The 17,290-nt window shown below is 39.3% G+C and overlaps 1 protein-coding gene across 3 annotated transcripts in view; it reads left to right on the plus strand.

The window, feature by feature from the left end:
• Nucleotides 1-17,013, plus strand: part of LOC132486586 (zinc finger protein 791-like) — a 50,499-nt gene extending 33,486 nt beyond the window's left edge. For all 3 annotated transcript variants that reach the window (XM_060093981.1, XM_060093982.1, XM_060093983.1), the window contains 3 exons: nt 12,297-12,423; nt 12,619-12,679; nt 13,081-17,013. In XM_060093981.1, coding sequence (XP_059949964.1) covers nt 12,297-12,423; nt 12,619-12,679; nt 13,081-14,734 — 1,842 coding nt within the window. In that variant the 3' untranslated portion in view covers nt 14,735-17,013. The remainder of the gene's footprint in view (nt 1-12,296; nt 12,424-12,618; nt 12,680-13,080) is intronic.
• The last annotated feature ends 277 nt before the right edge of the window (nt 17,014-17,290 follow it).

The raw sequence follows: 17,290 nt of genomic DNA on the forward strand, positions 1-17,290 counted from the left end.
GTTTTCTTTTTACAGATTTTTTTAAATTTTTTATTTTATATTGGAGTACTGTATAGTTGATTAACAATGTGTTAGTTTCAGATGTACAGCAAAGTGATTCAGTTATATATATACATGTATCTATTTTTCAAATTCTTTTCCCATTTGGGTTGTTACAGAATATTGAGCAGAGTCCCCTGTGCTATGCAGTAGGTCCTTGTTGGTTATCTATTTTAAATATAGTAGTGTGTATCTGTCAATCCCAAACTCCCAATTTATTCCTCCCTCCCACCACCTGTCCCCTTTGGTAACCATAAGTTTGTTTTCTAAGTCTGTGAGCCTATTTCTGTTTTATAAATAAGTTCATTTGTATCATGTCTTTTTAGATTCCCCATATAAGCAATATTATATGATATTTGTCTTTCTCTGTCTGACTTCACTTAGTATGATAATCTCCAGGCCTGTCAGTGGTTTCTTTAGATATGCAAAACCTTTTAAGTTTAATTAGGTCCTATTTGTTTCTTTTTGCTTTTGTTTCCTTTGACCCCACCCCCTTACTCCCTGCTCCCATATTTTTCCCTATGCATCTCTTGCATCTGGCTGTTCCTGAGTTGTATCCTTTATCATAAACCAGTAATAGTAAAGCCAAGTGTCTTCCTGAGTTCTCAGAATTGTTCTAGCAAATTACCAAACCTGAGGGAGTGTCAGGGGAATCTATGACTTTGTAGGCAGCTGGGCAGAAATGTCGGTAGCCCAGGCACCCTGTTTGTGGCCAGCAGCTGAAGTGGGGGCAGTCTTGTGGGAGTGTTTATTAATCTGTGAGGTCCGACACTAACTCCAGTAGCATTCATATTGACTCAAACTGGTAGACACATATTTGATGACCGAGTTGGAGCAGTGGTGTTAAAAAGACACCACATATTTGACCTAAGGAGGGAAACCACTGTCACAAGTGCTTCTGTCCTCTACCCGCCCCCCACCTTTGGAGAGCAGGGAGGCTAGAGGAGACTCAAGTGGGTGTTTCCACCACACACGCACGCACGCCCCAGATCAGTTGCACTGTTACAAAATGGATTATTTTGAGGACAGTTCTTGTTAAGAACAGAGTATTCTGGACATGGCTACTTTTTTGTCTCACTGATTTTGGAGACAGCAGTTTCCCCATGACCTAAATTCTCTGATGGGTCTACTGTTAATTTTTAGTTTGTTGGTTTTCTCCTCTGAGGGTGCTAATGCCTGCTTCTAAGCTCCTTACATGCCAGATCAGGAACCGGAAGTCTCTGACCTCAGTTTTTATTTTTTGTCTGCTGACAGCTTTATACTTTCATCCCTCCTTATTCCTCTTTGTACCCCACATCTGTACAAAGTGCTAAGAAAGCCTGAGTATTCCTTCCTTTGATGCTGGCAAGAGAGTAATAAATCCATGGAAGTTCCTGCTCATGTGCACAAACTGTCACCCTAGCCCACCCCCTAATCTCAATGAAAAAACCCAAGCCAGGCTCCTTACCTTGCTCTCCGAAGGCATTTTCCACCTGCTTGAGAGGCCCGCCCTGCCCTCCCCAGACACTTCCATTATAGAAGTAAAAAACTTCATACCCTCTTGGCATTGAGTGTGTGCTGTCATCAGCCTATACATCTGAGCCAAATCTCAGATGAGGTCCACAAGAAAAGGGAACATGGTCTGTATACTGCAACACACTTTGCTTAATTATTCTGTTGAGGGACTTCCTGGTGGCCCAGTGGTTAAGAATCCACCTGCCAATGCAGAGGACACGGGTTCGAGCCCTGGTCTGGGAAGATCCCACATGTCGCGGAGCAACTAAGTCCGTGCACCACAACTGTTGAGCCTGCGAGCCACAACTACTGAAGCCCGTGTACCTAGAGCCCGTGCTCTACAACAAGAGAAGCCACCACAGTGAGAAAGAAGCCTGCACACCACAACAAAGAGTAGCCCCTGCTCGTCACAACTAGAGAAAGCCTGCGCACGGCAACAAAGACCCAACGCAGCCAAAAAATAAATTAATTAATTTCAAAAAATTATTCTATTGAAAAATCCTCCACATCTTTTTTTTTTTTTTTTTTTTTTTGCGGTATGCGGGCCTCTCACTGTTGTGGCCTCCCCCGTTGCGGAGCACAGGCTCCGGACGCGCAGGCTCTGGACGCGCAGGCTCAGCGGCCATGGCTCACGGGCCCAGCCGCTCCGCGGCATATGGGATCCTCCCAGACCGGGGCACGAACCCGCATCCCCTGCATCGGCAGGCGGACTCTCAACCACTTGCGCCACCAGGGAGGCCCCACATCTTTTTATACCAGTTCATGTCACCCTTTAATTTTTTTTAAATTCATTTATTTACTTATTATTTTTGGCTGCGTCAGGTCTTAGTTGTGGCATGCGGGATCTTTCATTGTGGCGTGCAGGGATTTTCGTTTAGGTGTGTGGGCTTCTCTGTAGTTGTGGTGTGTGGGCTCCAGAGCGCGTGGGCTCTGTAGTTGTGGCACGCAGGTTTAGTTGCCCCGCGGCGTGTGGTATCTTACTTTCCTGACCAGGGATCGAACCTGCATACCCTGCATTGGAAGGCGGATTCTTTACTACTGGACCACCAGGTAAGTCCCTTCGCCCTTTATTTTTAAAAAGTGAATATGAGGGTGAGATTATGTAACCAGTTCTTTCAAAATAGACACTTGTCTTGCTACCAGTTTTTGCGATTAAAACTCCGGTTGCCACATCACAGGGCAAACATAGTAAAATTATGTTCTTCTCCAAACTTCTTTAATTCCTTATTTATTTTGTCATCACATATATGCAGAAAAGAATGTACAAAATGTTTTTTATATAAATTTTATTTTTTATTTTTGGCTATGTTGGGTCTTCGTTGCTGTGTGCGGGCTTTCTCTGGTTGCAGCAAGCGGGGGCTACTCTTCATTGTGGTGCATGGGCTTCTCATTGTGGTGGCTTCTCTTGTGGTGGAACAAGGGCTCTAGGCGCCCAGGCTTCAGTAGTTGTGGCACGCAGGCTCTAGAGTGCAGGCTCAGTAGCTGTGGCTCACGGGCTTAATTGTTTCGCGGCATGTGGGATCTTCCCAGACCAGGGCTCGAACCCGCGTCCCCTGCATTGGCAGGCGGATTCTTAACCACTGCGCCACCAGGGAAGCCCGTACAAAATGTTTTATTGGAAGATCTAGTAATAATAACAATATAAACATCTTTGTAATCATCAAGATTCATAAGTGGGCCTTTGGGCAGTTTTTAGAGCCTCATGATGTTCTGCTCCCTTACTCATCTCCGTGCTGCCCCATAGGTGATCTCTGTTGATTTGTTTAGTTATTCATACCTTTACCATCTGTTCTTTTCACTACACAGTGTTGTTTTAGTTTTGTCTGTTTTGACCTTTCAGTAAATGAGTATTAATGAAATTATAGTCAAAATGTTTTTTGGTTGGTTCTTTGCAGAAGTATGTTTCATACACACCTAGGGTCTGAGGCTACGGGCCAGTCAAGGTACTCATCCATTGCAGTGGTTATAGGGTTGAGTTTTTTCCAGTTAAAAAAAATTTTTTTTGGTCGTGCCACACAACTTATGGGATCTTACTTCCCCAACTAGGGATTGAACCTGGGCCCTTGGCAGTGAAATCACAGAGTCCTAACCACTTGATCTCCAGGGAATTCTCTCCAGTTTAATTTTTAATCTCCTTAAAAATACATTTTCTATATTCTTGAATTAGTCTCCAAGTACATAAATCCTCTGGACATTGGAGAAAAATTGCTAAACTGTAGATGGTGATCGAGTTCAAATTTACAGGAAATGACAGTGGAGTGCATCAGTTGATGCTTCCTCCATTCATGCATAATTTACGTATTTGTCACCTGTGGTCATCAACACTTGGGATTACTAAATTGACTAAATTTTTGTCCTAATCAGTGTGAAATGTAATCTGCTTGACATGTTTCATTACTTCCTATTACCAATCAGATAGGTATTTTTTCATACGTGATCTCTCATCTTCTGTTAAACATGTTTTGGTTATTTTCCCTTTAACTATTGTGTCCATTCATCTTACTTCGCACACTAACCCTTTAACATTGCATGTATTTTCTTCCACCTGTTGTTTGTCTTATAACTCCCTTAGTTGTAATACGTTTGAATTGGTCAGGCTCTTGCTTTAGGGCTTACTCTTTTTTTGTTTTGTTTTGGGGGAGGGGGTTGTTTTAATTAATTTTTGTTTGTTATTAGTCATCCATTTTATACACATCAGTGTATATATGTCAATCCCAGCCTCCCAATTCATCACACCACAAGCCCCATCCCTTACCGCTTCCCCCGCTTGGTGCCCATACGTTTTTTCTCTACTTCTGTGTCTCAATTTCTGCTCAGCAAACCGGTTCATCTGTACCATTTTCTAGGTTCCACATATACGTGTTAATATACGATATTTGTTTTTCTCTTTCTGACTTACTTCACTCTGTATGACAGTCTCTAGATGCATCCATGTCTCTACAAATGACCCAATTTGGTTCCTTTTTATGGCTGAGTAATATTCCATTGTATATATGTACCATATCTTTTTTATCCATTCGTCTGTCGATGGACATTTAGGTTGCTTCCATGACCTGGCTATTGTAAATAGTGCTGCAGTGAACTTTGGGGTGCATGTGTCTTTTTGAATTATGGTTTTCTCAGGGTATATGCCCAGTGGTGGGATTGCTGGGTCATATGGTAATTCTATTTTTAGTTTTTATAGGAAGCTCCATATTGTTCTTCGTAGTGGCTGTGTCAGTTTACATTCCCACCAACAGGGCAAGAGGGTTCCCTTTTCTCCACACCCTCTCCAGCATTTGTTGTTTGTAGATTTTCTTATGATGCCCATTCTAACTGGTGTGAGGTGATACCTCATTGTAGTTTTGATTTGCATTTCTCTAATAATTAGTGATGTTGAGCTTTTCATGTGCTTCTTGGCCATCTGTATGTCTTCTTTGGAGAAATGTCTATTTAGGTCTTCTGCCCATTTTTGGATTGGGTTGTTAGTTTTTTTAACATTGAGCTGCATGAGCTGTTTATATATTTTGGAGATTAATCCTTTGTCCAGTGATTCGTTTGCAAATATTTTCTCCCATTCTGAAGGTTGTCTTTTGGTCTTGTTTATGGTTTCCTTTGCTGTGCAAAAGCTTTTAAGTTTCATTAGGTCCCATTTGTTTATTTTTGTTTTTATTTCCATTACTCTAGGAGGTGGATCAAAAAAGATCTTGCTATGATTTATGTCAAAGAGTGTTCTTCCTATGTTTTCTTCTAAGAGTTCTGTAGCGTCCGATCTTACATTTAAGTCTCTAATCCATTTTGAGTTTATTTTTGTGTATGGTGTTAGGGAGTGTTCTAATTTCATTCTCTTACATGTAGCTGTCCAGTTTTCCCAGCACCACTTATTGAAGAGCCTGTCTTTTCTCCATTGTATATCCTTGTCTCCTTTATCGTAGATTAGTTGACCATAGGTGCGTGGGTTTATCTCTGGGCTTTCTATCCTATTCCATTGATCTATATTTCTGTTTTTATGCCAGTACCATATTGTCTTGATTACTGTAGCTTTGTAGTATAGTCTGAAGTCAGGGAGCCTGATTCCTCCAGCTCCGTGTTTCTTTCTCAAGGTTGCTTTGGCTATTAGGGGTCTTTTGTGTTTCCATACAAATTGTGAATTTTTTTGTTCTAGTTCTGTGAAAAATGTCATTGGTAATTTGATAGGGATTGCATGGAATCTGTAGATTGCTTTGGGTAGTATAGTCATTTTCACAATGTTGATTCTTCCAATCCAAGAACATGATATATCTCTCCATCTGTTTGTATCATCTTTAATTTATTTCATCAGTGTCTTATAGTTTTCTGCATACAGGCCTTTTGTCTCCTTAGGGAGGTTTATTTCTAGGTATTTTATTCTTTTTGTTGCAATGGTAAATGGGAGTGTTTCCTTAATTTCTTTCAGATTTTTCATCATTAGTGTATAGGAATGCAAGAGATTTCTGTGCATTAATTTTGTATCCTGCAACTTTACCACATTCATTGATTAGCTCTAGTTGTTTTCTGGTGGCATCTTTAGGATTCTCTATGTATAGTATCATGTCATCTGCAAACAGTGACAGTTTTACTTCTTTTTTTCCAATTTGTATTCCTTTTATTTCTTTTTCTTCTCTGATTGCCATGACTAGGACTTCCAAAACTATGTTGAATAATAGTGAGAGTGGACATCCTTGTCTTGTTCCTGATCTTAGAGGAAATGCTTTCAGTTTTTCACCATTAAGAATGATGTTTGTTGGGCTTCCCTGGTGGCGCAGTGGTTGAGAGTCCGCCTGCCAATGCAGGGGACATGGGTTCATGCCCCGGTCCGGAAAGACCCCACATGCCGCGGAGTGGCTAGGCCCGTTAGCCATGGCTGCTGAGCCTACACATCTGGAGCCTGTGCTCTGCAACGGGAGAGACCACAACAGTGAGAGGCCCGCGTACCGCAAAAAAAAAGAATTATGTTTGCTGTGGGTTTGTCATATATGGCCTTTATTATGTTGAAGTAGGTTCTCTCTATGCCCACTTTCTAGAGAGTTTTTATCATAAAGTGATGTTGAATTTTGTCAGAAGCTTTTTCTGCATCTGTTGAGATGATCGTATGGTTTTTATTCTTCAATTTGTTAATATGGTGTATCACATTGATTGATTTGCGTATATGGAAGAATCCTTGCATCTCTGGGATAAATTCCGCTTGATCATGGTGTATGATCCTTTTTAATGTGTTGTTGGATTCTGTTTGCTAGTATTTTGTTGAGGATTTTTGCGTCTATATTCATCAGTGATATTGGTCTGTAATTTTCCTTTTTTATACTATCTTTGTCTGGTTTTGGTATCAGGGTGATGGTGGCCTCATAGAAAGAGTTTGGGAGTTTTCCTTCCTCTGCAAGTTTTTGGAAGAGTTTGAGAAGCATGGGTGTTAGCCCTTCTCTAAATGTTTGATAGAATTCACCTGTGAAGCCATCTGGTCCTGGACTTTCGTTTGTTGGAAGATTCTTAATCACAATTTCAATCTCATTACTTGTGATTGGTCTGTTCATATTTTCTGTTTCTTCCTGGTTGGGTCTTGGAAGTTTACACCTTTCTAAGAATTTGTCCATTTCTTCCAGGTTGTCCATTTTATAGGCATAGAGTTGCTTGTAGCAGTCTCTTAGGATGGTTTGTATTTCTGCAGTGCTTGTTTTAACTTCTTTTTCCTAATTTTATTGAATCCTCCATTTTTAAAATTTTATTTATTTATTTTTGGCTGCTTTGGGTCTTTGTTGCTGCGTCAGGCTTTCTCTAGTTGCAGTGAGCAGGGGCTACTCTTTGTTGCGTTGCGCGAGCTTTTCATTGCGGTGGCTTCTCTTGTTGCAGAGCATGGGCTTTAGGCGCCTGGGCCTCAGTAATTGTGGCATATGGGCCCAGCTGCCCCGCGGCATGTGGGATCTTCCCAGACCAGGGCTCGAACCCGTGTCTCCTGCATTGGCAGGCGGATTCTTAACCACTGCACCACCAGGGAATCCCTCCCTCTTTTTCTTGATGAGTCTGGCTAATGGTTTATCAATTTTATCTTCTCAAAGAACCAGGTTTTAGTTTTATTGATCTTTGCTGTTGTTTTCTTTGTTTCTATTTCATTGATTTCTGCTCTGATCTTTATGATTTTTTTTCTTCTGCTAACTTTGGGTTTTGTTTGTTCTTCTTTCTCTAGTTCCTTTAGGTGTAAGGTTAGATTGTTTATTTGAGATTTTTCTTGTTTCTTGAGGTAGGCTTGTATAACTATAAACTTCCCTCTTAGAATTGCTTTTGCTGCATCCCACAGGTTTTGGATTGTCGTGTTTTCATTGTCATTTGTCTCTAGGTATTTTTTGATTTTCTCTTTGATTTCTTAAGTGATCTCTTGGTTATTTAATAACGTATTGTTTAGCCTCCATGTGTTTGTGTTTTTTTACGTTTTTCCCCCCTGTAATTGATTTCTAATCTCATAGCGTTGTGGTCAGAAAAGATGCTTGATATGATTTCAATTTTCTTAAATTTACTGAGGCTTCATTTGTGACCCAAGATGTGATCTATCCTGGAGAACGTTCCGTGTGCACTTGAGAGGAAAGTGTAATCTGCTGTTTTTGGATGGAATGTCCTATAAATATCAATTAAATCTATCTGGTCTATTGTGTCATTTAAACCTTGTGTTTCCTTATTAATTTTCTGTCTGGGTGATCTGTCCACTGGTGTAAGTGAGGTGTTAAAGTCCCACACTATTGCGTTACTGTCGATTTCCTCTTTTATAGCTGTTAGCAGTTGCCTTATGTATTGAGGTGCTCCTATGTTGGGTGAATATATATTTACAATTGTTATATCTTCTTCTTGGATTGATCCCTTGATCATTACGTAGTGTCCTTCCTTGTCTCTTGTAACATTATTTTAAAGTCTATTTTATCTGATATGAGTATTGCTACTCCAGCTTTCTTTTGATTTCCATTTGCATGGAATATCTTTTTCCATCCCCTCACTTTCAGTCTGTATGTGTCCCTAGGTCTGAAGTGGGTCTCTTGTAGACAGCATATATATGGGTCATGTTTTTGTATCCATTCAGCAAGCCTGTGTCTTTTGGTTGGAGCATTTAATCCATTCACATTTAAGGTAATTATCGATATGTATGTTCCTATTACCATTTTCTTAATTGTTTTGGGTTTGTTATTGTAAGTCCTTTTCTTCTCTTGTGTTTCCCACTTAGAGAAGTTCCTTTAGCATTTGTTGTAGAGCTGGTTTGGTGGTGCTGAGTTCTCTTAGCTTTTGCTTGTCTGTAAAGCTTTTGATTTCTCCATCAAATGTGAATGAGATCCTTGCTGGGTAATCTTGATTGTAGGTTCTTCCCTTTCATCACTTTACGTATATCATGCCACTCCCTTCTGGCTTGTAGAGTTTCTGCTGAGAAATCAGCTGTTAACCTTATGGGAGTTCCCTTGTATGGTTTTTGTCGTTTTTCCCTTGCTGCTTTCAGTAATTTTTCTTTGTCTTTAATTTTTGCCAATTTGATTACTGTGTGTCTTGGCATGTTTCTCCTTGGGTTTATCCTGTATGGGACTCTCTGTGCTTCCTGGGCTTGGGTGGCTATTTCCTTTCCCATGTTAGGGAAGTTTTTGACTATAATCTCTTCAAATATTTTCTCAGGTCCTTCCTCTCTCTCTTCTCCTTCTGGGACCCCTATAATGCGAATGTTGTTGAGTTGAATGTTGTCCCAGAGGTCTCTTAGGCTGTTTTCATTTCTTTCCATTCTTTTTTCTTTATTCTGTTCTGTAGCAGTGAATTCCACCATTCTGTCTTCCAGGTCATTTATCTGTTCTTCTGCCTCAGATACTCTGCTATTGATTCCTTCTAGTGTATTTTTCATTTCACTGATTGTATTGTTCATCTCTGTTTGTTTGTTCTTTAATTCTTCTAGGTCTTTGTTAAACATTTCTTGCATCTTCTCCATCTTTGCCTCCATTCTTTTTCCGAGGTCCTGGATCATCTTCACTATCATTATTCTGAATTCTTTTTCTGGAAGATAGCCTATCTCCATTTCATTTAGTTGTTTTTCTGGGGTTTTATCTTGTTCCTTCATCTGGTACATAGCCCTCTGCCTTTTCATCTTGTCTATCTATCTGTGAATATGGTTTTTGTTCCACAGGCTGCAGGATTGTAGTTCTTCTTTCTTCTAGGGCTTATTCTTCTTAAATGAGAAAATTCTCCCTATTTTTGGATCAATGAAGCATTTACTTGTGATTTCTAGAAGTGTCCCAGTCTTTTCTTTCACATTTAAATCTATAATGAATTGGCTATTGCCCATGGAATACAGGGGAATACAGTGTCTTTCCCAGTTGGATAACATTTGTTAGAGATATATTTTGGGAGAGGTAACATCTTAGTGATGTTGGGTTATTTCTAAAAAAATCTTTTGTATTTTCATTTATCTCATTCTCCTTTAATGTTACCCAACAAAAATTTAAAAATTTTCCCGTGAGGATCATTAAATATCTCGTTCATTCTTCTTTAGTACTGAATTAAATTTGTTCTGAAGGGAGCCAGATGTAAACTTCCAGATGGTCTTTCCTACTGTAATCACATAGGAAGGGCTCAAGCCTACAATTAGCAGGTTGTGACAACACATGTAAAATAATTGTCTTCCAGAGAAGCTCATTAGAGCCTCAATACCCAGAGTGATTTTGGGGAGCAGATCACATAGGAACTCTGCCTAAGCATAATGAAGGTTCAGACGCTCATAATGAAAAGTGTTTATAATGTACCATAAACAGTTTAGACACACTGAGCCACTCTTATCAGGTTGGTGGTGTCACTCATAAATCCCAGTTCCTAGATACCAACGAAGGACAAACATGGTGAGCAGGCATTCCTAAGAATCAGCAATCTCAGACCTGCTAGTAACTCTCTTCTGCACACTTCATAGTAGGACATTGTTAGGAGCAAGCGCTATAGATACACCATAGAAAGTGTGATTTGAGTTGATGCAAGCAGCTCAAGCAGGAAGTGGTTACTTCCTCACAAATTTAACAGCATCATGAACATGTGGAAATTATACATTTTTACTGTGATCACTTAAAGTCTTGCTGTTCTCTAATGGTAGGGTCCAGAGCACATTGGAAAAATTAGAGAAATGCTATACAAATAAAAGAAATATTTCTATTTTAAGACCATCAATTCCTGTGAGAAAAACTTCTCAAGAACTGGGGATTTCTTTTTCTGTTGCTTAACTGAATGGATAAATTCTACCATTGTAATTACTGTGTGGGAACCTTTTCTCTGTCCCCTGCATGTGGACATCAGTAGGTTAGTGATCTTTTACAGAGACCAGCATTTAGGGAAGTTATGTGGTTGAGGGATTCCTATGCCCAGACGTTGCGCTGTCATGTTCCTGTGCACCACATGGAGGCATGGATATGAGAGAAGTGGAAAGGCAGCCTCTCAAGTGGCTGGTTGAGAATCACTGCCTCCTGTAATTGGAGAAGGGAAGTTTTATGTTTTTTAGAGGAAAGCACCGCTGGACCCTTTGTGTTTTATAATGATGGGCACATTCACCATCAAACCATAGTGGTCTTCAGTGGACTCTGGTGCAAATGGCAATTCTTATTCAGTTCCCCAAGGTCAGCAAGGTCCAGGGTACACTGTTATGGTTTTCCTGGAAAATGCTCTTCTGGCATTTATCTTCTCAGTATATGCACATATATGTGGTAAAGATGGTGAGAAGCCACTCTGAGACCCATGAATATAGGGATTTTGTGGAGGTCTAAGTTGTCATGCCTTCTTTCTCATGCCTGAGTACTAATTTCGGAATAGCTTCCTAGCCCCATGAAATAGGACAGAGATAAAAAGGAGTAACTGAGTATCTGTCAAATATTTTTACAGGCAAGTTAAAGTTAATACTTTTCCACAAGATTATTTTTATTCAGCCAGTTGCATCTGACTACTTTTGATAGCCTGGAGTACTTCAGGACAATATTGCCAGCTGGGCCTAGTGATAAGCTGGATTTCCACAGGTCTCCTGTCCTTGTCATGTTTGGTGATGGGAATGGAGGAAAAAGCTTCCAATTCACTGTGTTTTTTTCCATTAAAACCTCATGCAAGGGGCTTCCCTGATGGTACAGTGGTTAAGAATCCACCTGCCAATGCAGGGGACATGCGTTCAAGCCCCAGTCTGGGAAGATCCCACATGCCGCAGAGCAGCTAAGCCCATGCGCCACAGCTACTGAAGCCCGCACACCTAGAGCCTTGTGCTCTGCAACAGGAGAAACCACTGCAAGGAGAAGCCCGCACACCACAACGAAGAGTAGCCCCCACTTGCCACAACTAGAGAAAGCCTGCGTGCAGCAACAAAGACCCGACACAGCCAAAAATTAAATAAAGTTATTTAAAAAAAAAAACCACCTCATGCAAATGTGACCCTGTGTTTCATGGAGTGCTATGTGATAGATATGGTGGGTATTAAAGGAGATGAATTTTTCTTACGAGGAGTTGATGATCTGGAAATATTTCTTTCATTTTTCTCCAGCGTGCTCTGGATCCTACTGTTAGAGAATGATAAGACTTAAGTGATCATAGTAAAAATGATTTCCACGTGTACATGATGCTGTTAAATTTGTGAGGAAGTGGTTATATAGAGAATAAGGATTTTGATGATCAAGTCACAGGATAAATATTTTAATAACAGCATCATATGTGAACTTCTTGTGAATGGACTACAGATTCCCAGTACTGTCCATCTCACCCATCTTCCTGTACACATATTTGTGATGTTTTAGGACCCAGTGGCCTTTGAGGATGTGGCTGTGAACTTTACCTTGGAGGAGTGGGCTCTGCTGGGGCCTTCACAGAAGAAACTCTACAGAGATGTGATGCGGGAAACCTTGAGGAACCTGGCCTCAATAGGTAAGGATGATGACGATGACATTCCTTCACTTAATAAATTAGAGAACAAGTGTTTCCTGCCCATCAATGTTGTTCTAAGATGTGGAATGGGGAAAGGGAATATTTTGGTAAGTAAATCATAGTTTGAGGTCATCATAGACCTGTGAAATAATAATTTTCCTATAATTTACTGATCTTTTTGGTTCTGCATTTCAGGGGAAAAATGGGAAGACCATAACACTGAAGATCAGTACAAAAACCAGGGAAGAAATCTGACGTGAGTTGCACTCACAGTTGAAAGCAGTGTCCCACAAGAGAATCTTCTTATGTCATGAAATTTAGAAACAAGTAGACACAAAAGGGCCCAGCTTCAAATTTATTTATTCCCAGAAAATTTTTACCAAAAAATGTTTTCTTAAGTGTGTCATGGATGTTCATTGTTTCCCAAATAGTTTACTTTGAAACATATTCAGAGACTGCATATATAAATATCACTATGATAATAGCAATGGTTGAGCTTTCTTGCAGAGCATTCAGTATATTCACTTTCAAACAATTTACACAGTGCAGAAAAACCTAACACTTTCCCGATAAATGATAAAAATGTAATACTAATATTTACTATAAAATCATTAACAAAGAAATCATTAACAGTGTGCTTCTAATTTTTTTTAACAGAAGTCATACATTATGGAGATGCTGTGAAAGTGAAGAAGGTAGTCAGTGTGGCGAAAACATCAGCCTTATTCCAAATCTTAATCTGAACAAGAAAAATTCTACTGCAGTAAAACCATGGGAGTGCAGTGAGTGTGGAAAAGTCTTGATGAGTCGTTCATCCTTTAATAGGCACGTTAGATCTCACACTGCACCCAACCCATCCAGGTATCAGGAATGTGGAAAGAAGCCTTATAAATGTAAGGTATGTGGGAAAGCCTTCAGTTATCTCCAGCCTTTTCAGAAACATGAAAGTAATCATGGTATAGAGAAATCCTATAAATGTAAGGAATGTGGGAAATCCTTTAGATATCGCCAATCTGTTCGAAAACATGAACGGACTCACACTGGAGAAAAACCCTATCAATGTAAACAATGTGGGAAAGCCTTTCGATATCATCAAACCTTTCAAACACATGAAAGAACTCACACAGGGGAGAAACCCTATGAATGTAAGCAATGTGGTAAAGCCCTCAGTTGTCCAAGTTCCTTTCGAAGTCATGAAAGGACTCATACTGGAGAAAAACCCTATGAATGTAAAAAGTGTAGTAAAGCCTTCAGTTGTCCCAGTTCTCTTCGAAAACATGAGAGAACTCATACGGGAGAGAAACCTTACGACTGTAAGGAATGTGGGAAAGCCTTCATTTCTCTTGGAAGCTTTCAAAGACACATGATAACACATACTGGAGTTGGACCTTATAAATGTAAGGAATGTGGAAAAGCATTCAATTGTCCCAGTTCATATAGAATACATGAAAGATCTCACACTGGAGAAAAACCCTATGAATGTAAACAGTGTGGTAGAGCCTTCAGTTGTTCCAGTTCCTTTCGAACACATGAAAGAACGCACACTGGAGAGAAACCTTATCAATGTAAGGAATGTGGAAAAGCCTTCCATTGGCTCACCACTTTTCAAGTCCATGTGAGAACTCACACTGGCGAAAAACCCTATATATGTAAGCAGTGTGGTAAAGCCCTCAGTTGTCCCACTTCATTTCGAAGACACGAACGGACTCACACTGCAGAGAAACCCTATGAATGTAAGCAATGTGGGAAAACCTTCAGTTCTCCTCTAGGTTTGCAAATACATGAAAGAACTCACACTGGAGAGAAACCCTACAAATGTGAGAAATGTGGGAAAGCATTTGTTTCTCTCACAAGCTTTCGAAGACACATGATGACACACACTGGAGATGGACCTTATAAATGTAAGGAATGTGGGAAAGCATTTAATTGTCCCAGTTCATTTCGAATACATGAAAGAACTCACACAGGAGAGAAACCCTATGAATGTAAAATATGTGGTAAAGCCTTCAGTTGTTCCAGTTATGTTCAAGTACATGAAAGAACTCATACTGGAGAGAAACCCTATGAATGTAAGGAATGTGGGAAAGCCTTCATTTACCGCACAACCTTTCGAGGTCATATGAGAATGCACACTGGTGAGAAACCGTATAAGTGTAAAGACTGTGGGAAAGCCTTTAGTCGACCCAGTTCATACAGAAGCCATGAAAGAATTCACACTGGAGAGAAACTTCTTCAATGTAAGCATTGTGGGAGAGCCTTTAATTGGCCCACATCCTTACATAAACATGTCATGAGAATGCACACTGGATAAATTATAAGTGATAAATACAAGAGAGATACAAGAGAGTTTCCTATCTTAACAAATACTGGGCTGGCCAAAAAGTTCATTCGGGTTTTTCCGTAACATCTTACAGAAGAATGAACTTTCTAGCCAACCCAATACATTCAAAGTCATGTGAAAACTCTACTGGAGAGAAATGCTATAACATATAAATAATATGGGAAAGCCTGATGTAGATTAATTCACATATGCTCCAGAAAATTCATAACATGAAACAAATGTTTTAAAAGTTAAAAATATATCATCTTTATCAGTGGCTTATTCTGAAGCTCTAATTATGGATTCTACTTGTTAATTTTGCAAATGAACACTGAGCTGAAAATTCTGTAAGTACTCTTTAAGCAATAGTACATAAGCTTAGTAGGTAGTATTTTTCCTTAAGTCAGCTTATAGAATTTTTGTCTTTCCATTTTGAAATCTGTTGGGTCCATGGGTGAACTGGAGTATAATTGTAATGTGCCAATATTATATAATGTGCTAAAATATATAATTTTTAAGTTGTCCTGTAAGTAAAGGGGGCATGGAATAATGACACTGCGGTAGTTGTTGGGATTTTCCTATTGGCTTCATGTGGCAGGTACTGGATATTTCTTACCCATTGTAAATATGCCTCTTTTATTAGAAAAACTTTCTTCTTTTGTCAGAAGAGCCTTCTTCCATTTTCCTTGCTAATAGTTGGCATAAATTCGTAAGTATGTGAAGTTTAACAGAGTATAATCTCACTTGACTTAGTATTCACATCTTTTCTCTTTACTCTTTATCATTTTCTCTTTACTCTTTGTCATTCCATCTGACTGGGATTTGGGTAAGAGACTTTAAGAAAAGAGACCCATGTTGACATCAACTGCATACTTAAACAAAACAACCTTACATTGTTTGCAAGTGCAGTTATTTTAAATTCGTAGCTACAATATCTCTGCACTGAAGCAACATTTTTCCCCCACCAATGCATTAAAAATCCTCTTACATTATTCTGATATCACCAGTTAGGGTCTCTTTTACCCATAATGCAATTAGAATAATTATATCACTGAAGTCAACTATTGGTATTACCATCCCTTCATTCATATTAAGCACCTACTATGTGCCTGTGCTGTAAATACAACAATGAACATAACTGATGTGGTTACTGCTCTCACATTGCAGTCTGTGAGATTAAATATAAACATCACATTTCTAGCTACTTTTTTAAAGTGTTATTAACATTTAAGCTCTGATTCATTTTGTAATAACATTGTACGTTAATGGGCCGATAAGTCTTTATATTTGCAAAAAGAAGAGAGACCTGTTACAGGACACTAAAATGTAGAATTGGAGATGCTCTCCTGGAATGTGTTATGTTAACATGGGTAATATGTTGTGACCTACATTTTCTAGAACCTGTTCTTTTCATGGTTCCATGTTAGAATTCACCACTAGCCTCCCTTGCATGACACTTGGAAGGCAAAGTGAAAAAGGCCTTAGTTCTTGAGCCACACAGGAGTTTCACATATACCTGGTTCTAGCCCATTTTCCTGATTCTTTGCCCTGCCAGTCCAAAGTAGCCTCATTACCACCAGCTACATGACTTCCATTTTCTCAGACCTGTTGGTTTCCACAGATGCCTCCACAAGTTCCACAGCAAAGATCCCTCACAGTTTGGATTTTCCTGCAAGTCCTCATGTGTCCACCAGGCAACAAATTTAGACTGCTGTGGTTGAGAACGTTTTCTGAAGCACTGGCTCACCTCTATATTGTATTTGTATAAGGTCTAATTTGTGTAGTAAACACATTGTTCTGTTGATACTGCTAGTGACTGTGTGTTCCTGATTCCACTATAGCAGCTACAGTGGTGCAGTCAGAAGAAACCACGTGGTCCTGTAGTGAGTTCCTCTACTGCACTGTGCAGTGACTTCTGTGGCCCAATCCTTCCATGTGCAAATTAGCACCTTCCTCTTATCGGATAGATTGTGGATATTTCCAATCACTCACAATTCAACATAATTCCTCAGTACATTTTCAGTTATGATTGATTGTATGTGATTGAAAACAATGTTCTTTTTTTGTCAAATGTTTCTATAGATTTTTCTTAGAAATGTTTTATTAACTCTTTCAAAAAAACTTGTATACTAACAAATATTATCTTTTCCATTTCCTAGTAGGACATATTGAAACATCCCATTGCAATTGTGGATTTTTTAGATCAACTTTGTGGGTTTTTTTCAAGATAATCATTATACATTTTGATTCAGTATTACCATGTATATTCTTCCTCAGGCAAATTTTTTTTCATAGTTACAATTTTTGTCATGAAACTGATTTATCATTTATTCTTAATTAAAAACTTCAATTATGGTTTTGTTAGTGCCTTCTTGCCAAAAACTGTCAGGTTCACACTTGTATTCAAATAGAGGGGCATGGGGGAGGGATAAATTGGGAGACTGGGGTTGACATATACACACTACTGTATATAAAATAGATAACTAATGAGAACCTGCTGTATAGCACAGGGAACTCTACTCAATACTCTGTAATGGCCTATATGGG

Source organism: Mesoplodon densirostris, chromosome 3 (genome assembly GCF_025265405.1).
Source record: "Mesoplodon densirostris isolate mMesDen1 chromosome 3, mMesDen1 primary haplotype, whole genome shotgun sequence".
NCBI lineage: Eukaryota > Metazoa > Chordata > Mammalia > Artiodactyla > Ziphiidae > Mesoplodon > Mesoplodon densirostris.